The 26,853-nt window shown below is 37.6% G+C and overlaps 1 protein-coding gene across 2 annotated transcripts in view; it reads right to left on the bottom strand.

Moving 5' to 3' along the window:
- LOC129236851 (multivesicular body subunit 12A) overlaps positions 1-26,853 on the bottom strand; it is a 132,380-nt gene that overhangs the window by 2,165 nt on the left and 103,362 nt on the right. For both annotated transcript variants that reach the window (XM_054871113.1, XM_054871112.1), the window contains exons 4-6: positions 5,958-6,152; positions 5,683-5,887; positions 5,368-5,580 (exon numbers count right to left, since the gene is read on the bottom strand). In XM_054871113.1, coding sequence (XP_054727088.1) covers positions 5,368-5,580; positions 5,683-5,887; positions 5,958-6,152 — 613 coding nt within the window. The remainder of the gene's footprint in view (positions 1-5,367; positions 5,581-5,682; positions 5,888-5,957; positions 6,153-26,853) is intronic.

The raw sequence follows: 26,853 nt of genomic DNA, 5'->3' as shown, positions 1-26,853 counted from the left end.
ATTAAAAATTAATAAAAAAAAATATAAAAATATTATATATGTATAAAAACAATTAAAAAATATATAAAAAAATATATAAATATAAAAAAATAATTAAAAGAACAAAAAAAAATATAAAAATAAATTACAAACCAAAAAAAAAATAATAAAAAAAATTAAAACCAGAAACAGAAATAGTAAAAAAAAATTAAAAAACAAAAAAAATAGTAAAAAAAAAATTGCATCTAAATTGTTGATCTAAAATTGCATCAACACAGTAAGGAAGCGAAAAAAGCGATCTTTAAAGATTTTTTTCTGGAAAGACATTTCAAATTATTTTCTCATTTATGTACTTATTGTTGTACCCTCGAACTTTTTTTTAATAACGCTTCTATATTTTTATTTTTGTAACAGCTAACAAAAAATTCCCATAAGTTTTAACGAATGCGGCTGAAGAATCAGTCCTTTGCTGTATATAAATCTGGCTTGTGCCGGTAGCTTAGAACCGATTGTCTTGCGAACATTAAATTAATCTTCCAAAAGATGCCTCCTAAAAAGTCGATTTACGTTGGGCACAAAATCTCTGAGTTGCTTCATTGAAAATCAAAAAAAAAAAAAGAAGAATCTTTATTTATTATCTGTATTTAATAGAATCATAGAGGAAAATATTGTTTTTTAATAAAATGGCGGCTTCTCAAGAAACAAAAAAAAAGAAGAAAAATTGACTTTTGTAACAAATTTTGGCATAGAATTGTTTATAAAATTTCAGATATTTTTTAACAAGATGTATATAATATATAATATTTATAAAAAAAAAATAAAAAAATTAAAAAAAAAATAAAATCATAATAAAAAAAAAATAAAAAAATATTTTTAAAAATTTAAATATTTAAAAAATGTACATGTTTCAGCCATCTTTCTGGTAGTATAAGAATATCATTCAGAAACTCTAACTCATATTTTGAGGATATGTACGGAACAAGTGATTGTTTGTGACTTTTATTCAAATGGCAGTGCTGCCTAAGCCTGACCAGGAGGCGGCGATAGGAAAAAGTGATACTCGAAAGGGACAAAGCGGCAAGTGAGCATTTGGCTACTTGCACGTCGACAGACATGTTGTTGTTGTAACATCATAAATCATTTGTCATACATTTTTTGGAAATGCAGCTGAAGTGGCAGACAGTCCTTGGCTAGTCTACGTTACCGGCGCAACTCGATATTGCTAATGTAGCAGGATGGACTTTGTCTACACTGGGACCAGCATTAACAACAGAAATTACGTCAGCTTGGAGCTCAAACGGAAAAACTCTTGCCAACAGGTGTTATTTTGGGTTCCGTAGACAATTCAGAAGTAGAGCTCTCTCTCGACGGACCAAAATGACACTTTACGAACCACTCACCATTCCCGTCCGGCTATATGGCGCAGAAGCATGGACGATGTCAACAGCAGACGAGAAAGTTTGGGAGTCTTCGAGAGAAAAACTGTTTACGCCCAAACGCCCGAAAACACCCGCCCGAATCCACACGCCCGAATGTATATTTCCCCGAATTGACAGTTTCCCGAATTTTTTTGCCCGAACGTCTTCGCCCGAACCCATTTGCCCGAATCCTTTTACCCGAAAAGAAAAAAAAATTTAAAATAATTAAGAATTAGTATACACTTGAAGTACATGCAAGAAAAGAACAAAAGAGTGCTATTCCTTTATTTATTCATAACAAATGTTGTCAAAATTCTTGTGTCAAATTCATCAGTCAGTCATTCGTTCTTAATTATTCATAAAAATGGAAGAAATTGAGGAAGTGGGACAACTTGTCGGAAAAAAATTAATAATCGGAGGATACATTTATGTCAGATCCAAACCGTCGAAAAATAATCAATTCTATTGGGACTGTCAATTGGTTCGAAGAAAAGAATGCAAAGCGCGGGCAATTACATTGCAGACAGTTTCTGAGTTAATAGTTTTAAAAGGCCCTAAAAAATCTCCTCATGAACATCCGCCCAAGTTAGAGCGACACCACGTCAAACCTGGATATCACTCCAAAAACGATTACGCACAATAACGGAAGAATACCAAAGATATAAAGAAGAAAACAAAATTTTGGAATACTTAACTAATTTAGCATACAACATTCAAATATCCTAAATTCACACAATTCAATTTCTTTCACACCATGCCATATAATTAAAACTTGTTTACAAAATTTTGAATTTTAATTATTTATTAACATTTTTATATAAAATTTATTTTTATTTTTTCGGGCATTTTTCGGGCATTTTTCGGGAAAATTAATAAGATTCGGGTATTCGTGTTCGGGCAAATTTATTCGGGTAAATTATTTTCGGGTGATTGGGTTTCGGGTGAATGTCCATTCGGGCATGTGTTTTCGGGATTTTGACCTGGAATCGAGAAAAACTCTACGTAAGATCTTTGGCCGCGTTAGTGAGGAGTACCGCGTACGGTGGAACAGTGAGCTGTATTAGCTATATACGGGCATGGACATAGTTCTTCTTCTTCTTAGCGTCACAGTTCTTGGTGAACCATTGCTTCCTTCACAGCTTCTTGTTGTTGTTGTTGTAGCAGCATAAACATTCCCCATACATATGCATATGGGGAATGCCGCTGAAGTGACAGTCCTTGGCCGGATATAAATCCGGGTCGTTCCGGTAACGTAGAACCGACTGTCATGGGAACGCACAGCTTCTTGTCATCGTTCTCGATTTACAGCCACTTCCCTTCAACATTGCATGCGCATTTTCCTAAGATAAGCTTCCACATCTTCTAGCCACCTTTTCCTCGGGCGTCCCATTTTCTTTCTCCAATTGGGCATGGACATAGTTAAGCGTGTAAAAATACAGCGTATACGCTGGCTTGGCCATGTCACCTGTATGAAAGTAGACCCTCCAGCAAGGCGAATCTACGACACGGTACGACAAAAATGAAGACGAGGAAGAGGAAGGTCACATCTCCGTTGGAAGGACCAAGTGCTGCAGGACCTGTCAGCACTCAAAATTCCTAACTGGATTTGGCCAAAACCGACACACGGTTGTAGCCGTAAGAATGTAAGTAAGCAGATTATTAACGCCCTGCCAATGTTGGCTAGCCCGAAAGTTATCATCGTCGAAGTCATCAAATCTTTGGCCAAAGAAATAAACTGTTTCAGGAGTTAAGTCTCTATTATTACTTTCTTTCGGATCGTTAAGCACAATGAAACTGTTTTATCATCCGGATCTTCGACATTTAGGCCTAGGAAATGTGCTGCTTCAACGGATTTTTAACAGAGTGAGTTGAGTTTTAGATTTGATTCTATGATATAACAGGTTTGCACTGCGATCTCATGGTCTTTTGCGACCTTTGCCTTTTGAGTTGAGTTTTGGTTTTTGATTTATATACAGGGTGGCTGATGAAAGCCGCTACCAAAAAAAAATTGAATAACTTTTTTTCTTTTTAAGTTATCTGTTCCATTTTTGTTTTAATTTGCAGATTGATCTTTAAAATTTATTAAAATGGATAACTGGGACACGCAAACAAGAATTTGGATAGTCCGCCGCTATCACGCACTGGAGTTCGTAGTTTTGGTACAGAGAGAGTACAGGCGGATGTTTGGCGGCGATCCCCCGAGCAGATGGACCATAATGAGACTGGTGAATAATTTTGCTGAGCAAGGAACAGTCGCAAGAAGGCCTTATCATCGAAACCCACCAATTCGGACGGAGGAAACGATCGCTGCTGTAGCTGCAGCTATACAAAGCAATCCAAGGGTTTCAACAAGAAGCTTATCTGCTCAACTTGGTGTCAGCCGACAGTCTTTGCAAACAATAATGCACAAAGATTTAGACTTATTTCCCTACAAAATTCAAATGGTTAACAAGCTGAATGCAGCAGACTTGCCGATTCGCTTGGAATTTTGCCAGAAGATCCTGCAAATGGTGGAGGAAGACCAAAACATGTTAAACTTCCTTTTCATGTCTGATGAGGCCCATTTCGATTTAAACGGCAATGTGAACAAACAAAATTGTCGAATATGGAGTACTTCTAACCCACAGATACGCCACGGACGGAGTTGCATCCTCTTCGCGTGACAGTGTGGTGTGCGGTTTCTTCACGCTGTATTGTAGGGCCTTATTTTTTTGAAGAAAATGGTCACACCGTTACGGTTACTGGAGACCGTTATTTGAAAATGCTGAAAGAATTTTTCTATCCAGAACTACGCCGAAAGAGAATTCCTTTCAACTCTGTGTGGTTTCAACAAGATGTGGCAACGTCTCACATAGCCCAGACTGTTATGACAGAGTTGCGACGAAAATTTCCCAATAAACTGATTTCAAGAAACTCCGAATTTCGTTGGCCCCCCAGGTCGCCTGACCTTACTGCACCTGACTTTTTCTTGTGGGGTTTATGTAAACAAGAAGTTTATAAAACAAAGCCAACAAATTTGGATGAACTAAAACAATCCATTCGGGCAACAATTGCGGCTATTGATGTCGCAACTCTCAAAGCAGCAATGAACAACTTTTTACTAAGATGCCGCACTTGTGTCAACGAGCATGGGGGGCATTTAAATTCAATTATTTTCAAAACTAGTTAAGCTACATTTAATAAAATTTAATGACCTTCAACTTGAAAAAAAAAATAAATGAATTCCATACACTAAAAAAAAGTTATTTGAGTTTCTTAATGTAGCAAAATTCATCAGCCACCCTGTATTATATTTAAGTACATAAGGGCTGGTCACTTTGGTCACATTTTTCTCGACATCGTTTTTAGCAGTTTCGGCTTTTACAAGAAATTCTAAGAAAAGAAGTCCATTCGCGCATAGCTCTAAGGTCAATTTGTCGCCACTGTTTATGGATAAACCACCTCTGTATACAGGTTAAGTTAGGTTAGTCAGGTTGCTTGTTTAACACAAGACACTCGGTGGCCCTAAGGCCCATTGTGATACCTGCACCTGTTTTCCTTCCCCTAACTAAGTTGCCTAAACCACTTAGATCTTTTTAAGAAGGTAACTATAGTCCGTCCAGTGAGACATTTGGCAAATTTCCCCAAGTGCTCAAAGAAATAATCGCCAAGATATTTGGCACGGACATTCACAGAGGAGGTGGTGTACCGACTCCTCCGACAGCTCCTGCAGAAGTCATTGTGCGATACACCCATTCTTCTGGCTACTGTGCCAATAGTGCAGTGACCCGTTAAAACACCTATGAGGACGCTGGTAGTTCATCTGTTGAATCCAAACAGACATGTTGACCTTTTACGATTCAGTTTTGGTCAGAGTGCTCGGATTCCCTGCGGTTATTAGTCAGAGACTACCTACATACAAGTACACGAAGATCTTTTTCCAGTCTTAATATTAAAATTTTGTAACAACACCAACAATACTTTCACTCACATCATTTTCCGTAGCACGTTTTAGTGTTGGATTTATGATGAATGGCACACCCTCTACCTCCGAGTAGGCACCCAAAGTGCCTACACTATGTAGTGAAGTATTTGTAGCCATATGGGCTGTGAAGGGAGGACGCGGTGCAGGCCGTTGTGGTGACTTGATTTGATATGAAGCCTGTATTTCTTCGTAGTCATGGTCACTGGGCACAGGCGGTAGCTAGAATGGAATAAACAACAAAAGTCAAAATATAATATGATAATAGTTTCAATTTCTCATATGTTTGTATGTATGCAAGTCTACACTATATACAATACCCACCGGATGTTTGGGTGGCCCGTTCCAATTAGCGGCACCGCCGCTCAAATTCAAACGATTCAACGCCTTTTCCACCTCACTGCTACCATTGCTGATGTTACTCGCACTGCCACCATTCAGCAGCTGTGGCGCTATACCCGGTACGGGTGGCGGTGAACGTGTGGGTATGGCACCAGTTTTGTAGCAAATCAATACGCCATTTATGTCGCTATAAGAAGGAGAGCAAAACAAAAACGTTCAGTTGGAAAATATGTGATTTTGAAAAAAAAGTAGTTTACCCAGCTAATTTGAAGCCCTCCGGTGCCACTTTCAATTTCGAACAGAGTATTATGTCGGTGACGGCTTGCGTGACATTGCCGCGTTTGGTAAGTTTGTAGGCGATTTGTCGTTTACGCCACGCCTTCTGTTCTGTGTCGGCAGTGCGCGAAAGCAGTGAAAATTCTTTGGGAGGTTGTGTTTTCTCGGGAATCACTCTGCAAGGGTTAAAATTTATTGAAATACTGACTTTTTAAACTCAAAATAATAATAACTGGATTTAACTTAGATAGAGAATGGAAGTAAAGAGTTCAAGAAAAAAATATTATAGACTGAATAGACAATCTGTTTTTAGATATTCTTAGGTAAACTGACTACAAATCACTCAAATAAATGTGTTTCGAAATAAAAGGAAGAGAATTTAGATTTGCGCAAGGCGAATCTATTAAGGGGGGGGTAAGGGATAAACGCTAAAAAAAAAACACTTTTTTCATGAATTTATTGTAGCGAAACGGTTCAAGTCAGTTTATTAAAAGTTGTTGCATATTATAAAGTAACATTTCAAGAATATTTGATAAAATTTTTATGTAAAAATATTGCAAAATGAGCGAATGAGAGCACATTTACGTAGACGTCTTTTCAAAAATACATTTTGCAGTAGTCAGCATATCTCAGCGTAGAATCATCTGAAATCAAAAAAATCGAATAATTTAGTTAAAGTATGAGTTAAACTTCCTCCCAACGTTTATTTTGACGATTTATTTTCATTTTCAGCCATTTGGTAGTCGTTTGAAGTAAAAAGTGATTTTTGACGAAAAAATGCCGCCATTTTGTAGGTGTAAAACCATCCTAATATAAAAAAAAATGGCGAAAAAAAACGTTGGGAGGAGGTTTTTTATATGTAAAATATGTGTGCAAAATTTCAAAAGGATCGGTTGAGTAGTTTTCAAATGCCAATGACTACGCACTTTAAAAAAAAAGGTTCGAGAAAACCGCGTTTAAAGTTTGTAACGGACTACGCGCGCAACTGCTGCGTCTCGGCAGATGTTTGAGGCGGCTCGGCTTTATGCTCTATAACTTAAAAAGTTTTGCTCGGATTGACTTAAAATTTTAACACGGTATTTTTGAAATGTTTTACTACAATAACATGCAAAAAAAAAATCGATTTTTATCCCTTACCCCCCCCTTAAAGGGTGGAGTTGGTAAATCAGCTGATTTGTTTTTTTCTTTGGACGTGTCCATGTGGCTGTCAGCTCAGAATGAAACAAGGCGAATTCATTATTTGTTTTCTAGTTTCCCAATACTTTACTTTGACAATCAAACGTACAGAACATTGTTGTTGGCCTTGTGCCACCACCCTTAAGGAATACGCTTTAGATTTGCCGAAGTTAAACTTGCGCTTGGGTGTTTTTTTGGTTTTCAAATTGAAATATTACATAGTTTTATGTATTTGACATTTTTGCGAATCTATTAAAGCTGATGTTCAAGAATGAGGGAATACAAGATTGCGCCTTCCGAATTCGCTCTGTCATAAGAGCCCATACAAGCGAAAGGTAGGGAAATTACTTGTTTGTGAAGAAGAAGAGTAGCCGAAAGCAATGGAAACAACCAAACACAAGAAATTATACGCACACACACATACTTCCTTGCCACGGCGTCTTCCGCATAAAAACGAAAACAAACTGCATTTGGAGGCTTATATTAATTTTGTGCTTTCACTATTTAACACACGGCACATTTTCATTAGTTTGATTAGTTCAAATCCCTCAAATCACATAACTACCAAGCCATTCAAAATTTTCACAAAAATCTAATTTCGCCTACTTTTGTTTATTGTGTATTGCGAAGGGAGTTGACGTCAGACTTGCCAAAATCGCAAAAAATAAAGTAACTGTTTTTTAATGGCGCCACCTTAGATACTCTGTTCACCTTGGGTAGTATCGGTAAATCAGCTGATTTGTTTTTTTTCGCCGTGTCCATGTGGCTGTCAGCACAGAATGAAACAAGGCGAATTCATTTTTTGTTTTCTACTTTGACAATACTTTGCCGTGGCAATCAAACCTACAAAACATTGTTGTTGGTCTAGTGCCACAATCTTTAATGAATGCGACTTATGTATTTCTAACTTTATGTGGAAAATTATGTATCGGGTGATTTTTAAAGAGCTTGAGAACATAAAATCATAATACGAAACAGAAATATTGTTGGAATGAATTTTTTTTTATTATAATCTGGTAGATAATTTCATGTCATTTATTTTTGGAATATAATATTCGGCATATGTCCGCCGCGTCTACGAGTTCCATGGGCCATTCAATGAGTCCAATCTTTGACTATTTTTTCCAATAATTCGGACTGTATTAAGTTAACCCTTTGACCTAAAACATCGAGTGGCGGAAGGTATCCTTATTCCGTGCCTAAAATGAGAACCTCATATCAGGCACTTTTTCTGGCCAAAAGTGAGTACCTCGTATCATATACAAGATTGTTTTTAGACACGAGAAAAGCTTTCATCGAAAGTGCCACACACAAACGTCACTCAATTCATGAGGCAAGAGGTGAATGGTGGCTTGAAAATTGCAATAAATCGATTCTCAAGCGCGCCGTGTGTAAAGTTGCGCGCCGTCTTGTTGAAACTCAATATCGTCGATGTTTAGCTGATCAATTTTTGGAAACAAAAATTCAATCAGCATGGCTCGATAGTGATCGCCATTCACCGTAACGACTGCTCCTTCCACATTTCGATAGAAATAAGGGCCGATGATGTTGCGAGTGCTCTATGAACTGAGCTTCGCGAACAGGTCTTTTTTTTAAGTAAATGCATACAATTTGCCTCGTTCTCGCGCTAAACGATTCATAATGGCGTGCCAAACCTTACCGAATAGATATGTAACAACAGTTTGCCATTCTCAGCTGTCAAACGATAGTTATCGATATCGATAGCTTTCGCGCAGTAAAAACGAGACCCAATACTTTGTTTTACTAAAAATACATTAAGGGGTTAGGGGTAGTCAGAATTTTCAAAAAATCGATTTTTTTTTTGCATTTTCTTAAAGTATAATGTTTTAAAAATATTGTGTAAAAATTTGAAGTGAATCCGACAAATACTTTTCAAGTTATTCAACAATTAACAAAGGGCGCTCGGCCGCTCCGGAGCCGATAGCAAAACTTTAAATGCGTTTTCTCAAAACTATGTTTTTCAAACTGGTGAACACTGTAACTTAAAAACCGCTACGTAGATTTCAATAAAATTTATACAGCTTTTGAAAAACATAAAAAACTTGTGCCTGATCGAAGGATTTTTTTTTTCAAAAATTTCGATTTTTTTTTTAACAATTAACTGTTGTTTTTTTTTCTAAAATCTGGAAAAAATTTTCTGAGGCCGCCATTTTGTTCATTTTGAAAAAAAAAAGCTTCGATCAGGCACAAGATTATCTATTAATAAAACTAATTTTTCTTGTCCGATTGGTTTTAGATGAATCTGCAAGGACTTGTGATGTTCACCGCAAGGGACTTCTGGAGAAACGGGCTTCACACAAACAGCGATAACTTTTGCAATTATTAATTTTTTTTTTTTGAAATTTTGGTGAAGTCAAGTTAAAACATGATGTTTTTATGCTATGTTTTTATTTTTGTTAAATAAATTAATTAAGTAGCAAAAAAAAATTCGTGAAAATCATAATTTTTTCGGGCCTCTGACTACCCCTAACCCCTTAAACATCTTTCAACTTGAATCTTAAAACCTTTGAATACGTGCCAAAAGAGTTCTCCCATTGAATCCCCGATGACATGACTGTAATCTATCATCCTTAATTGCAACAACCATTCAAAATCAATAGATTTCTTCACGCATCTAACTCGAGCTTTACTCATGAATATTGAGTAGTAACCCTGCCGAGAGGATAAGATAGCTCGGATGCGTGTTTAGAATTCCCAAAGAGAGAACAACTCGATTCGCAGTTAAATTACGCCTTGTTGGAGGCCGAAGCAGAGGACGCCCCAGAAAGAGATGGCTCAAAGACGTGGAAGTTAACCTTGGAAAGCTAAACGTGCGGTGGTGGAAGGAGGTAGCCTTACATATGGACAGATGGCGCAAGGTTGTGGATGAAGCAATGCATCACCAAGGACTGTGATGCTAAGAAGAAGAAGAAACCTGCCGTGAAAAACATCAGTTACACAGCTAGTACAGTAGTTGCAAGAGGAGTATGGGCACCTTAAATTCCAACACATATCTTACTGTCGAACAGTAGTTGCGTGGGACCACTGACCCGTCCGAAGGAATCAACACACTCGAGAAATGTGACGCATTTGGAGCGATATTACACTATTGGTGCACCAAAATTCATTGGAGTTTTTGGCGCGAAGATCTCGGAGAATCGAGTATGCGGCCAAAACGACTTACCTTCGATTTGACGAATGAGCTGCGAAGGGCTTGAGATTAGCTTCAGAAATATGCGGATCCTTTAAGATCATATGATTTGAGGCTTCTGGACTACTTTTTGTGGCGCTATTTGAGATCATTGATTTACAAGTACATAAATATAAACCTTGGAAGCGGCGTAATAGAGCCCGTTATTCGTGATATGAGCTTTGAAATACTTGAAAGAGTACGGGAAATGTACTGGTGCTTCAAAATGACGTTCTTCAGACTTTCCCTGATGGCCGCATGCCCCAGACAATTTGTAATTATCATGAAAGTATCCACCGATAAATGCTGATTAGTCAACCCGTCTATTCTTTATTTCAATTTAGAATCCTAAACCCATTTAAAAACACTCAATTAAATACAAACAAACCTACATTAGGAAAAAAAATCGAAAACAACAACTATCGCATATGTCAACAACTGTTCGATCAAAATAAAATATTCATGCTTATCATGCGAGTACAAATATAGTTTTCGTTTTTTCCCACTGCCAACAAGCCGCTAAACGATTATGAATCACCGACCAGATCTACGTACGTATTTACGTGCTCGCAATAAGCTTCTGTGAGTTTGTTGTTGAAATGTCCAAAGTCGAATTGTTGTCATGTATTACGAGGGTTGCTCGTAAAGTCCTCTCTCGACGAAGAAAACTAACACTTTATAAGGCTCTCATCATGCCTGTCGTAACGTATGGCGTAGAAGCGTGGATAATGACAATATCCGATGAAGCGACGCTTGGAGTGTTTGAGAGAAAGATTTTGCGGAAGATTTTTGGACCTTTGCACGTTGGCGACGGCGACTATCGCAGGCGATGGTACAATGAACTGTATGAGGTTTACTATGACATAGACATAGCGCAGTGAATAAAGACTCAGTGGCTTCGTTGGCTAGGTCATGTCGTCCGAATGCATACAAACGCGCCGGCTCTGAAAGTGTTCGATGCGGTACCAGCTGGTGGTAGCAGAGGAAGAGGAAGGCCTCCACTGCGTTGGAAAGATCGAGTTGGAGAAGGACTTGGTTTTATTGTTTTTCCAAATATTCTCCATGATGATCAATACACTTTTGCTTTCGTTTGAGCCAACTTTCGAAGCGCTTTCTAAAACGCTTGCCGGACATTTTTTAAATTGTGTTCAATTCAAGGCGACCAAACCCTTTCTACAAGAAGGTGATGCAAAATATTATTAAAGCTCGTCTTACTAATGCCTAAGGATGCCTCAATCTCACGGTTTGTGACACGAAGATCTTGATCAATTATTTTCTATCGACATTTTCTGGCGCAACAACTGATTTTGAGTGACCTTTGCGGAATTCGTCAGTGAGCGAATAACGATCACGCGAAAATTAATTGTACCAGTTTTACGATTCAAAAAAATTTTTTTTTTTGCCGAATTGATTTTTAAAGGCACGGTAAAAACAACAACACCGTACATGAAACACCAAAAGATAGAAAAAGTTTTTTCTAATAGCGCACGCCACTCGGCAGACAATGGTAAGCTTCCGCGTGTATTTCTTATATGAAAAAGCTCCTCATAAAATATCCAGCTGTCGTTCCAAGTCGGCTTAAGGCTGTAGGTCCCACGCCACAAATAGGAGGAGCACCTCGGTGAAACACTCAAAACGGGTGAAAGCGTCAATTAAAAAACAAAAGAAAAAAGAAAGAAAACAAGAAAGAACTCAAGAAAAAAAAAGTAAAGTATAAAAAAGTTAAAAAAAAATGAAAAGAAGTAAAAAAAAAAGAAAAATAGTTAAAAAGGGGAAAAAGGAAAAAAAGAGGGGGAAAATGAGAAAAAGTAAGTAAAAAAGGAAAGAAGTAAAAAAAAGTAATAAAAGGAAAAAAGTAAAAAAAAAACTCATATAGCGCTCACATCCCATTATATTCTGGGTGCGTTTATGGTGAAATATTTCAAACCTTACAGTGGAAACGTCAGATTGCGCGGAACAACACCAAAAGTGACCAAAGCCAGTAATACAAATAGCAACCCACGTAATATTTCCTACTAAAATATCTATTGCAAATTTATTTTGGTATGCTTTAAATGCTTCGTTTTTTTTTTTTTTGTTGATAACAGTTAGATTAGTTAATAATTTGAAATTCAAGTGGATGCGACTATGACTGGTAGAGTTGTTGTGTAGAGTGAGAGTCATTACCAGTGAGAAAAAGAAACTACGCAAAATGTGAACAGTGAGCGGTAAAAAAAAGTAAACAGATATTTTATCAGTATTAAAGCTTTGAATGGATTTATGATACATTTACATTTAATTTTTTTATCGCAGACCACTAAAAACAGTATATAAACACAAAACACAGTTAAAAATAAATCACTTTATCTTCAAATACTAAGCTTTTAAAGCGTCTGAACAGTTAAAGTATGGCTCAATTCTTATTTAAGAATTTCGGGGAAATAGTTAAGAAAAAATTTTAAAATGGTTATTAACAAAGTGAATGATGTAACCAAAATATGCTTCTTAAGCATATTATTTTTGCAAAAGGAAGTGCAAAAACAAACTTTAAGTATTGGGTAAAGCTAAAGCGTAAAATTATTTCACTTCTAGATATAAGAAAAATTTAATTTTTTCCGGAAATTAATTTAATCGTTTTGAAGAAATCACCTCACCTTTAACAATTATAGATATATATGTGAAGCATCATACTGTTGAGAATTTAGCGCTAAAACCATGATGTACAGAATACAGAGGTGTGGCCAACATCAGACCGTAAACTGGCTCTCAGCGATTTTGAAGATACCAGCTGATTTGTCGACTTAACAGGGTTTTGACAGCGATTTGCTTACGAAAAAACTGAGATTGTGTTGGTGAAAGACGAAAAAAAATAATGCAGTCTTGGCCTATGTTACTTCGTTGTGGGCTGAACAACGACTGTGTGAATTCGTTTGAAATGAGCAGGCAAAATTCGGCTGCCGAGTCCCAGTCACGTGGCAACCGAAGGTGCTCGCTCAATTATGCTCCGGATGGCCGCAAACCAACGCCAAGCTTGGTAATCTATCATCCTTGCCAGCGAGTGGAGAGTACTCCACAAAAACGACCCTATTCAAGAGTGCTACGCAAGAAGCCTCAAACGTGTGCAGTGAATCAACAGAAACGTACGGAATGAAAAAGTCTATTTTTTTAATTTTCACAATTTCTTTATATTATTGGTTTTTTATAAATCATATAACGAATGCACCAGTTTTTTTTTTTAATGAATCAACAGAAACGCACGGAATGAAAAGACCCTTTTTTAATTTTCATAATTTTTTTATATTATAGTATTTGTTGTTTTATAAATCATATTATATAACGAATGTACCAGATTTTTTGTTTGTTTTTTTTTTTGTAAAGAAAATTTGTTGTTAGGGGAAAAATTATCAAAAACAAACAAGAATTTGTAGCTACTTCAAACTTGTTTTTTTATTGTACTAAATTTTAATGTGCTATAAAGCTTTGACTGTATTTCTGCCATAAAAAATCTTCTGATAAAAAAATATCATTTGCCGGACTCGGCTTGAAACTGTAGGCCCTCCATTTGTGGAAAACAGCAAAAGCACACCACAAATAGGAGTAGAAACTCCGCCTAACACCTAACAGAAGTGTACCCGTCAACTATTTCTTTTTTTTTATAAAACTGCGTACTTAATTTTTTTTAGTTCGAATAAAAAAATCTTTTAATTTTTATGAAAATTTACCAATTTTTTTAAATCTTGAATAAAGTTTAATATTTAGATTTATGTGATATTTGTTGTAGAATGAACTATATTTTTTATAAAAAATTAATGCAAATTAAAAAAAAAAAAAAAAAGTTCAGCCAGAACTGTTCATATCGCCTTTCTATAATTTCGATATTTTCTTGGAAGGAAATGCGGGCAAGCAAATGCCATTCTGTGCTAGCTGTTTATTGTTGTTTCTTTTATTATTGCTACAATTCGGCAATAGAGATGCTCTCGTACTCTTGCATAGGATTTTGCAGTGCTCTCCACTGCTGCAACTGTGCAAAGCTTAGAGAAACCCCTCTTTTATAATTAAAATCAATATTTCTAGTTCAAGTATTAAAGTGCATATTATGTATGTTCATACACGCATACATACATTTAAAATATTTTTTTACAAAAACATGAAAAGCTATTATAAGTAGCACAAAGATTTTTTGTTTTTGTTAATTTTAATCTTTGTTTTTACAAGTGAACGCACCCATTAAAATGTGCTGATGTACTCTTTTCAACTTGCTATTTCTCTATTAAGTCATCTCTCATTATTTTGCTTTGATTGCATAATTTATGTAACTGTATTTGTAATTGTGTGGTGGGTTCTGCGAACTCAACTACATTCGCTCAAGGTGCGTGCTTTGATTTGTTATTTTGGCCTTCCCGTTAAATATGCGAGTGAGTGTATTGTACATAGGTAAATTCCCAGCCTCAGTCACTTGCGAATTAAATGCAGTTACTCAGAAATCTTAAATGACTCAATGCGCTGAATGGCTGCCGGTGTCAATTTGTGAAATGCCTAATGATGATTCGTGTTAGAAATTAGGCGTTTGGCAATTGAAGAAAATGTATGTATGTACCTACAGTGGCTCAATAAAGAACTTGGACAAACCTTAGTTAAAACTTTGTATAAAAAACACTGCTAAAATAAAGGCAATTTGAAACAATATTTTTCGATTTCTAAATGCTTTACAGTGCACTCGCGATAACTCGAACTAATTAAAACAGGCGCTGTTCGATTTATCGAATTTGTTCGACTTATCAATTGAGTTTGCTATGTTAAAAAAACAGTCATCGGTATCGATTTTTTTCAATTAAATTTATTTATTTATTTACATATGGATATGAACATGAATATGTTTAAAATAATTAATTCGTTTCAATATTTTTCATCAAATATTTGGCAGTCTTTGTGTCAGTTACACAAAAAAAGTCAGCTTTAACAGAAAAGTTAGGCCGAAAAGAAAGTTGTAATGTGTGTTTGTCTTTTCTTGCCTGCAGCAATGTTGAAGAGTGTTAACCTTTGCGGGGCTTACTTGTTCAGTTGTGGCCCACTGAATTACCTTATTGATAGAGCTAACTGCCCCCTCAGATGACATCCGCTCACATGTCTCAGTTGTGTTGTTAAACTCAGACTCAGAATCACTAGTTTCAATTATTACTTCTGTGTCGGTAAATTCGGCACCATCATTCCATTTGTTAACATCATAAAGCGTAAATTCGACCTGTAAATTATGTTTTTAATGTTATGTTCTTTCAAGATGAGTCCACTTATTGGGTAATTCTTTTTTCTTTGGGACAGAAACCATTTGTATAAAGCGGCTTTCATTTTAGGAAACTCAGAAGCTTTTAAAGTTCTCCTCTTCCCAGGACCCAAAAACGTGTTGTTTACTGCTTTTAAAATTGCCTTGTCTTTCTTTTTTATAAGACTTATGGTGGACTTGGCTACCCCATATTCCTTCGCTAGAGAAGTAACACTACATCCACGTTTAATTTTGTTAAGGACTTCAGCCCTCTCTTTTAATGTTAAACACTTCACCTTTTACGATCCATTACTCACATGCACTGATACACTACAAATGACAAATTTAAAGCAATTTGGTCAATGCAAGATGTTGTTCCCAGAAAACTATCGGGATATTAACGTCGAAATATTCATATGGACAATACACTAGTATACATATAATTTATATACATATACTATTACATATGTATGTATGTACAAAATGTACATGTTTGAAAAGAATGTGTGTACAAATAAATTTGTTTTTTTGTTCGAGTTATAGCGCTTTAATATTGTTCGAGTTACAAACTAGTCAATAGGGAAAAAAATGTGTTCGAGTTAGCACGTCGTTCGTCTTAGCGGCTATTCGAGTTACCGCGAGTGCACTGTATTTATATAATTTAAAAAATAACAAAAACATAAGATAAGTCGTGTGCACTTCTTTTACAATAACAAAAAACTTTCAAAATGAGGAGAATTCAACCCAAAAAAGAACTCGGACATGGAAATTAATTTTACTTTAAAAGCCAATAAAAATAAAAATTAATATTTTGTGGGAAACCCTTTGGATTTAATAACAGGATTTAGTCGTTTCGGCTTTGACTCCACCAAATTTCTGCAAACGGAAGGATCAATTTTAGCCCATTCGTCCTTAAGAGCAGCTTCGAGGTCCTTTTTGTTTGAAATTTTGTGATTTTTGAGTTTATTCTCCAAATGCGCCCATAAATGCTCAATGACGTTTATATCAGGGGACTGTGGTGGAGTTTCGAGCACTTCCGGGTAGTTATACATCAACCACAAGCGAACATCAAGCGCCTTATGCTTGGGATCATTGTCTTGGTAAAAATAAAATTGTTCCTTTATACCCAATTTTTCAGCACTTTGAATTAAATTTCGTTTTAAAATTGAAAGATATTGCTTGTGATCCATTATTCCATCAACAAAACAAAGATTTCCGGGTCCGGAAGCGGACATACATCCAAACCATCACTGAACCGCCACCGTGTTTAACAGTGGTACGCAGGTTTTTCTCTTTCAGCTCCTCATTTGGCTTCCTCCATACATACGACTGCCCATCTGATCTGAATATGTTGTATTTGCTTTCGTCGCAAAATATCACATCTTTCCAGAATTCAATGTCCTTATTTTTATAGGTTTTTGCAAAATTAATTCGTTTGTTTTTATTTTCCTTACTAATGTAGGGTTTTTTTCTTGCGACTCTGCCATTGAGGTTGTTTTTTCTTAGAACTAATCGCAAAGTTTCTGGATTGCAGTCAATTTCAAGATGTTCTTTAACTTGTGTTGTAAGTTTTGGAGCACTTAAATGAGGATTTGCTCTGACTTGGTTTACTATCCACCGCTCGTTAGCGTCCGTAAAAAGCTTTGGCCGTCCTGTTTTCACTTTGTTTTGTACAGATTTTGTTTCTTTAAAGCGTTTTATGGTGTCACATACAGTTGATCGCGGTCGATTTACAAGTTTGCCGATTTCACGCATGGTTTTTCCATTTTTATGTTGCTCAATAATTATTTTTCGCACTTCTACCGAAGTTTGGCCACGTTGTCGACTCATTTTACAAAAAAGAAAAATGAAAATGCGTACTTGACACAATTTTCTTGACACAATTTACTTCCAAAACTGTCGATCGTTCCTCAATTAACTGTATATAATTTAAAAAATGGGATTCCCCCACTTAAACTGTCAGAAATTACGAAGTGATGTCAGATGTCCGAGTTCTTTTTTGGCGTGAATTCTCCTCATTTTGAAAGTTTTTTGTTATTGTAATATAAAAGAAGTGTACACGACTTATCTTATGTTTTTGTTATTTCTTAAATTATATAAATAAAGCATTTAGAAATCGAAAAATATTGTTTCAAATTGCCTTTATTTTAGCAGTGTTTTTTATACAAAGTTTTAACTAAGGTTTGTCCGAGTTCTTTATTGAGCCACTGTATATGTAGTTATACTCACTATTAGTGCTTTTCACACGGGGTCGCGTGGTAGTTTTTAAGCCGAAAGATTTTTGTGTTGATTTTTTGAAGCTTAAAAATTGAATTGAAAAAAATAAAGTTGTTAAGCATTAAATATTTAATTTTTTTTAAATATTATAACAATTACGCCCTTTTCATAAAAAATGTCATGTTGATAGCTTTACAATGCACGTTCGGTAATATGACTGGGATGCATGGTGAAAAGTTTTCAAAGGTGAGCTTTTTAAGAGACCGTTATTCCGCTCTGAGCAATTTTGACAGAATTACAGTTAGTAACAGAAGTAAGTATACACCGGATACGTTCTCAATTTTCCCCCAATCGTTTCTTTCAAACAACCTAAGTTATAACAAAATTGTGTTTTATTTACATGAATGAAATACAAAAATCATATTTAATCCATATAGTGACAAGATTTTGAAAAGGAACAAAATTATAGCTTTTTATATTAAACTTTATAAAAATTCATCTCTCATCATATTATTATTTTTTGTGAAATCAAAAACATAATTAAAATCAAATCCTAATATTTGGTAGGATAACCAATTAGACTTTACAATCGCTTTAAGTCGTGATGGCATTGATTTCACCAAGTTTTCAGTTATAGCAGGTGGTATTTTATTCCATTCCTTTTGAAGGACGTTTTTCAGTTGTTCTTTATTTCTAATCGGATGTTTACGTATTTGCCGCTTTAAATGTTCGATTGGGTTGGTATCCGGGGACTTTGGCGTTGTTTTCAGATGTTTTCGCATGTTGTATAACAGCCACTCTCGTACAATGTTGGATGTGTGCTTGGGGTCATTATCCTGGAGGAAGATAAACGTTCCTCCAAGGCCTAATTTCGTAGCGCTTTCTTTTAAATTATTTTGTAAAATATTTATGGTTATTTAATATTTATAATATAATATTTATATCCATAATATTTTCGATAAATACCAAGTTTCCAACCCTGTTCGCAGCCATACATCCCCAATCAGATTCACAGATACTGAACTTACACTCATCAGAAAATATGACTTGGTTCCAAAACGTTTGGTCATATTTTTCATTATCTTTTGCGAATGTAATCCGTTTACTCCGATTGACACTACTCACGAAGGGCTTTTTCCTAACATTGCGCCCATGGTAACCAGCACTATGCAAAACCCGGCGAATAGTTTGGGTGCTTAATTGTTTTCCAGTCTCATTTTCAACTTCAGATTTCAATTTGGTGGCACTTATTTTGGGGTTTGTCCTGATTTTCCGTACGACTAAGCTTTTTTCTCTGGAACTTAAGAGCGGCGGACCCCCACAACGCTCTTTATTAGTGGTGCTTTCTGCACTTTTATATTTATTCACAATCTTTTGAACTGTAGCAAATCTATCAAACGACCGATTTCTCGCAATGATTTATGTTCCTTGTGATATTTTATAATCAGTTTTTTTAAATCATCAGAAAGCTCTTTTCCTCTTGGTGCCATTACTAAAAATGTCGCAAAAATTAATACAAAACGTACTTGCCTAAATTTTTATACTCACTTTAATTATTTGCTTTTAATAGCTTTAACTTTTTTAATTAATACGTAAAAATAAATGTTATGCTAACTGAAAAATAGTTTGCTGTATACTAACTTTTGTGACAAAAATTTCGCTGGTATCAAAGACAAAACAAAGCGTGGATAACGGTACCTGAAATTTACAGTTAAATTAAGGCGCATATGAAAGCTTATCCCAGTACCCAATTATCATATGTAAAATATTTTGATTACATATAAGGTTGGCAAAAAAGTCTTGCGGTATTTCCGCAAGCTTGTCTTCGCAAGCGCGTAGTTCTAGCTGTATTCGTCGCATCGGTTCACGCTAGAGCTTTTTGGAAAGCTCTTTTCACGTGCTAACACGTGTTTGATTAATTGTTGTTTGCTTTTAGTCGTTCGTGAGTTATAGCGTCGCAAACATGGAGCAAAATAAAGAGAAAATACGGCATATTTTACAGTACTACTACGATAAAGGCAAAAATGCATCTCATGCTGCCAATAAAATTTGTGCAGTTTATGGACCCGATACAGTTGCCATTTCCACCGCACAACGATGGTTTGAACGTTTTCGTTCTGGTGCAGAGATGATCGAAGATGCGCCACGGTCCGGAAGGCCTGTCGTCGAAAATTGCGATAAAATCGCTGAATTGATCGAAAGAGACCGGCATAGTAGCAGCCGTAGCATCGGCCAAGAGCTGGGCATGAGTCATCAAACCGTTATAAACCATTTGAAGAAGCTTGGATTCAAAAAGAAGCTCGATGTATGGGTGCCACACGACTTGACGCAAAAAACATTTTTGCCCGTATGGATGCATGCGAATCACTTCTGAATCGCAACAAAATCGACCCGTTTTTGAAGCGGATGGTGACTGGCGATGAAAAGTGGGTCACTTACAACAACGTGAAGCGCAAACGGTCCTGGTCGAAAAGCGGTGGACCTGCCCAGACGGTGGCCAAGCCTGGATTGACGGCCAAGAAGGTTCTTCTGTGTGTTTGGTGGGATTGGCAGGGAATTATCCACTATGAGCTGCTCCCCTATGGCCAAACGCTCAATTCGGACCTGTACTGCCAACAACTGGACCGCTTGAATGCAGCACTCATGCAGAAGAGGCCATCTTTGATCAACAGAGGCCGAATTGTCTTCCATCAGGACAACGCCAGGCCACACACATCTTTGGTGACGCGCCAGAAGCTCCGGGAGCTCGGATGGGAGGTTCTTTTGCATCCACCGTATAGTCCGGATCTCGCACCAAGTGATTACCACCTATTTCTGTCCATGGCGAACGAGCTTTTAGTCGGAAGTTGTCCACAAGAGAGTCCTGTGAAAATTGGCTCTCCGAGTTTTTTTGACAATAGGGAAGCGAGCTTCTATAAGAGGGGCATTATTAAGTGGCATCTCGTTGGGAACTCGTCATCGAACAAAACGGCGCATATTTGACTTAAATCGCATTATTATAACAAATTTTATGAACAATTGAAAATTCAATAAAAATACCGCAAGACTTTTTTGACAACCTTATATTAAAGAAAGCGGTAGCGTCAAACAATTTCATAAATCAGGCTCCTGTATACTTATTTATGTTACTAACTGTAGTTTATGGGTCGATGTAACTTGCGGTATTTTTACGAAAAAAAACTGAGATTTTGTTAGTGATATACGAAAATATGTGAAATCATCGTGCAGAATTCGGCTGCTGAATCCCTAAGTGATATGGCGGCCAAAGTTCCCCCCACAATTTTTTTTTTCACCATAGCTCAATAGCAAACCTAGTAATCTATCATCCTTGACTGTAATGTTTCAATAAGAACATAACATAACTTCAATAACACAATCAGAGACGCTTCGGTGCTTCAAATCAATAGGAAACTTCATTTGATGAGTTAGTTTAATCTAGCAGAGAGGCCCCAAATTCCTTTAATTGGGGTGTAATCGACTGTAATTTGAACTGAAGCGCTTTGAGCTGCGAAATTTTTGATACTCCAACCGGCGGCGATCCATAGCGAATATGTTGACTCAAATTTGTACGCTACAGCGCTCACAGCCTGTTGAAAATGTGTTTATTGGCGTGATAGCTTGATAAAGTGAGCTGCAATGTTAGAGCTTAGTTGAGAAAACGACCCGTAGGTTAGGTTAAATTAGGATAAATGACTGCCCTTCCGAGGAGTCCGCTTGGAGGGGCCCTGCATGATATCAAAATTCGTCCGTTGTGATACCATGCAGGAGGAAAGGAGAAGGAAGGGAACCAGACAGGTGAAAAGAATCTTCTCCCTTTTTTGGAATTTAAGAATGACGACCAACACTGGCTATTTACGTTCGTATTAGCCGCTTCTAGCTACTGATGAATTTAAGCTGATGTGTGAATTTAAACCCGCAATATCCGCAGGTGTAGCGAAAAAGTAAAAACCCAGATGTGTAACCTTTGCCCGACGTGAACAGAGCAACTGAGAAGGTGATGAAATGATTCGACCTCGTCATCCAAATAGCTTCTGCAGTAAGAACTTGAAGCAATCCCAAGTCTCAGCGTATGGACACCTAATGGACAATGTCCGGTAAGGACACCTACCAAATTGGAGAGCTGCAACATTGTTAGCTGTAGAACTTCCCTCGAGCGAACCCGATCTGCCTGTGGCCTGAAGAAACTCGCGACTTTGCACGTTTGCGCACTAGCTCAGCGCTAGCTAAGTTGCCGCGAGGCCCATCTTTCCAGTAGCAGACCGCAGGTTCTCAAGGGAACTCCAATCCTCGCAATTTTCGATGAAACCGTTTCTTGGGCCCCCTGTCTAGCCAGCTCATCAGCCCAGTAGTTTCGCTTTATGCCGCTGTGACCGGGAATCCAAATAAGGGCCAATTGGACTATATTTGTTATATCACGAAGTTGTCCTGATAATTGTTAGTGAGAAACTTCATAGAGTATTCGAATCTTTCATTAGTAGGTCGTATCCGGACATAAATTTTTCGCTGATCTTTCACTGATGGCTGAAGCCAGTTAGTTATTGCCTTTATCGGGTTAACTATGTTTGATTGGAGTTCGGCATGCAAATGAGCAACAGTTGACTCTAGCCAGCATCAACATGTCCACGGTTAGGAAAGCTCTTATCGCTATAGCTAGAAATTAGATCTGAAATACCTTCAGTAGGCTTCATATTTATGCCATTTTGAGTCAGTTTTTGTTAAGTGGTTTTTAAGAATTAACTGAGTTAGCTTCAGGAATTTACTTTCTCATCATATTCATCTGTTTCCAGGTTGCTCTCCGAAGACAACCCCTTTGAAATGGAATTGGAGATGAACGGGCATTTCTTCCGAAGCACTCAGGTAATATTGATCATTGCACTTAAAGCCAATATATAGAATTTAAAGGATAGGAAGGGACAGATGGGGTGTGGATTCATTACTCCACTGCAAACATTCCAGACTTTTTTATGAATCTTATAATATAGCTCGTCCATTTCCAATACATCCGTCCCAAAAATGTACCATCTAAGTCTGGCGAAAGCCGGATAGCGGCAGAGAAAGTGGTCTGTGCCATCTTCATCCTCCAACCGGAACGTAAGCAGAGGATCGTCGATAATGCCTATGTCACCTACAAGAAACTGTGCTCATAAGTAGCTCTATCAGGGCTCGTTGCTCACTGCTTCACTCCTCCTCTGTTTGAGAAGGAAACACTAGGTTGTTTATGCTCGTAGATAGTATTGCTAGGCTCGTAGCTCACACCTCTTCTGTTTGAGAAGGAACCGTGCCAGGAAACACTTGACTGTTTGGGTGCGCCTTGATGTTCTCCCACATGGAAGGACCTACAATTTTAAACCGACTCCGAAACGGCAGATATTTTTTATGAATAGCTTTTTCAAGGCAGAAATACACTCCGAGGTTTGCTATTGCATGCCATGGGGCGACCGCTATTAAAAAAAAATGTTTTTCTGCATTTTAGTGTTTTAACGTAATCCGAATTCCGAATTGTAGTCATGCACCAACCCTTTTGGCTACGGCGGCCGCCTTCCCTCTATACTTGCCCTAAAATTGGCTCTGGTCCAGACGTCCCCATTATTGCCGATTGAAAACAAATTCCACATAGCATGAATGCCTTCGAATTTCTACGGTACTTGGCGGCTTTCAAGTGAAGCATTTCGGATACTCTTGCATGGAAACGGGAAAAAGTGTCTTACCATATATTGCCATATAATCTGCGAGTATGACTCATTTCTAAAACTTTTTAAGATCATATAAGGTTGGCAAAAAAGTCTTGCGGCATTTCCGCAAGCTTGTCTTTGCAAGCGCGTAGTTCTAGTTGTATTCGTCGCATCGGTTCACGCTACAGCTTTTTGGAAAGCCCTTTTCACGTGCTAACACGTGTTTGATTAATTGTTGTTTGCTTTTAGTCGTTCGTGAGTTATAGCGTCGCAAACATGGAGCAAAATAAAGAGAAAATACGGCATATTTTACAGTACTACTACGAGAAAGGCAAAAATGCATCTCATGCTGCCAATAAAATTTGTGCAGTTTATGGACCCGATACAGTTTCCATTTCCACCGCACAACGATGGTTTCAACGTTTTCGTTCTGGTGCAGAGGTGATCGAAGATGCGCCACGGTCCGGAAGGCCTGTCGTCGAAAATTGTGATAAAATTGCTGAATTGATCGAAAGAGACCGGCATAGTAGCAGCCGTAGCATCGGCCAAGAGCTGGGCATGAATCATTTATAAACCATTTGAAGAAGCTTGGATTCAAAAAGAAGCTCGATTTATGGGTGCCACACGACTTGACGTAAGAAAACATTTTTGCCCGTATGGATGCATGCGAATCGCTTCTGAATCGCAACAAAATCGACCCGTTTTTGAAGCGGATGGTGACTGGCGATGAAAAGTGAGTCACTTACGACAACGTGAAGCGCAAAAGGGTGGTCGAAAAGCGGTGAAGCTGCCCAGACGGTGGCCAAGCCTGGATTGACGGCCAGGAAGGTTCTTCTGTGTGTTTGGTGGGATTAGCAGGGAATCATCCACTATGAGCTGGTCCCCTATGGCCAAACGCTCAATTCGGACCTGTACTGCCAACAACTGGACCGCTTGAATGCAGCACTCATGCAGAAGAGGCCATCTTTGATCAACAGAGGCCGAATTGTCTTCCATCAGGACAACGCCAGGCCACACACATCTTTGGTGACGCGCCAGAAGCTCCGGGAGCTCGGATGGGAGGTTCTTTTGCATCCACCGTATAGTCCGGATCTCGCACCAAGTGATTACCACCTATTTCTGTCCATGGCGAACGAGCTTGGTAGTCGGAAGTTGTCCACAAGAGAGTCCTGTGAAAATTGGCTCTCCGAGTTTTTTGACAATAGGGAAGCGAGCTTCTATAAGAGGGGCATTATGAAGTTGGCATCTCGTTGGGAACTCGTCATCGAACAAAACGGCGCATATTTGACTTAAATCGCATTATTATAACCAATTTTATGAACAATTGAAAATTCAATAAAAATACCGCAAGACTTTTTTGACAACCTTATATTTTTCTTGCACAGGTCGGTCAGCAATATGTAAATTTTGTAACCGGTGTTCGGGGCAATAAAGCGAAATCTGTTTAAAAGCGACAAGGGTAGTAGATATTTGCTCTGATTAAAAAGCTCTGCTCGTTATGTTTGCAGTGAACGTCTGCTTGAACTCCATTACTTTGTTACATTACATTGTTTACTTATTATTGATTGTTTGAACTACTAGAATGTAGAAATGGAAGTGTATATTTTTATCGCCACTCAATGTTTGTTTATTAAAGTGGCAGAGATAACAAAGTATAAGTCAAACAATGAAATTTCAGCAGCACGAGGGTCAATCCATAAGTAGCCCATGCTGGGTTTTCACAACTACTTTTTCCCATGTAATCTGCTTTAAGGTCCAACACACTTTTCTCGACGCTTCTACTATTTCCTTATCGACGTTTCTACTATTTCTTTGTCTATCAAACAAATTCAGTTTATGAAACCCTTCAAACTACGTTTCGGTCTCGGCGTTAAACGTTCGCCCTTATTTGAGCTGAATTTATGCCGCTTCATATTTCCATATTGGGCATAGAAAGGGATTATGGTTCGCTCGGTTTCGGACGAGCGAATTAAATTATTTGATTGCGACAATTCCGGTTGAATATTTTGTTGTGAAATCGAGTTGAAACGTCACTATTTACTTAGTCAAATGGGCCACTCCATCAAATTCTTGTCAAATTGGTCCAACCATTCCCTAACGTGTGGGCTAGTGACGGATTTTTCTTTCTAAAAAATCTATGATTATTCTCTTCGTGCCAGAAAAAGAAGTCTTAATCATGGCCTTTCCGGCCGGTGGAACCATTTTTTGATGCATTTAAGTCAAAACCATGTTTTGATTGTTGGTGCACCCTACAGCAGAATAATGCCTTTTTATCAACGGTTAGGTCTCAGTGAAAACTTGATACGAATTTAATTTAAATAGGACGAAAAACTGCTGCTTCATGTACAGTTGTTTAATTTGACTGATGTCAATCAGTTGTGGGTAGATAAGTTAGGTTAGGTAATGGCGGTAGTCGGTCTGTACAACTAACTCACTTACACCTTACGGGTCCGTTTTGATACCAATGTGCGACAGGTGGTAATTTATTTTTCTTCCTGGAACCATTTTGTCGCTCTTACGAAGAGCAGTAAAAGAATTGGAAACATAGTTTCCTAGAAAACCTGCTCTGATTTTAGGTACAGCTGGACAATTGCAAAGGAAGTGCTTAACTGTTTCTACCTCTTCCTCATCAATCTACAACTTCTACAATATTCATGGAAGAAAACTCCTAGTCTGAAGGAATGCCTGCCAAATAGCCAATGACCGGTTATACAAGTCACAACTTTCGAGATATCTTCTCTTGGAAGGCTAAGCAGTTTCTTTGTTTTTTTCTTATTTAATATATCTGTGGGTAGGTAGATAGAAAAATTGAGTGCAACAAAAAATAAGATACGCGATGAACGAAAAAGGTCATTTTTATCATCATATGTAAAATCATAAAGCGTTCCCCATAAATTGTTGGCGGAAGCAGCTGAAGTGAAAAGTGAAGAAATGTTTGGCCTTCAGACGGAGGATACGTCTCTAACCTTGGTTAACGAAGACACCTTCGATCTGTCTAACGAATGCTAAAAGTTACACGAATTCCCACCATTTATGGACTCGACTTTAAAAAAATTGAAGTTTCAATCTCTGTCTGGAAACTTTAGAGCATCTTTTGTGTTTGTGTCCGTCATTATCAAAAACGCGCTCGAAATGTCTGCGAGTTCCACAGTTTGAGGATCTGGAGGATATCTCAAAAGTAGATCCTCCTGCGCTGCTAGGTTTACCAAAAGCATTGAAATCCTACGTGAAGTCTGATGGTATCGCCATCTGGGACCAAAAGGTCTATGGGTGGCTTAATGCCAGCCGGGTTAACCTAACCTAATCTCTGTCTGCCTGAAGCCGTACCCTTACACCAAATCTGTTTGGATGTCCCATCGTTTTGACGATAAAGCGGAAAATCT

Source organism: Anastrepha obliqua, chromosome 2 (assembly GCF_027943255.1).
Source record: "Anastrepha obliqua isolate idAnaObli1 chromosome 2, idAnaObli1_1.0, whole genome shotgun sequence".
Taxonomy (NCBI): domain Eukaryota; kingdom Metazoa; phylum Arthropoda; class Insecta; order Diptera; family Tephritidae; genus Anastrepha; species Anastrepha obliqua.
The sequence above is the reverse complement of the archived record's forward strand: the minus strand, read 5'-3'. Positions and strand labels throughout refer to the sequence as shown.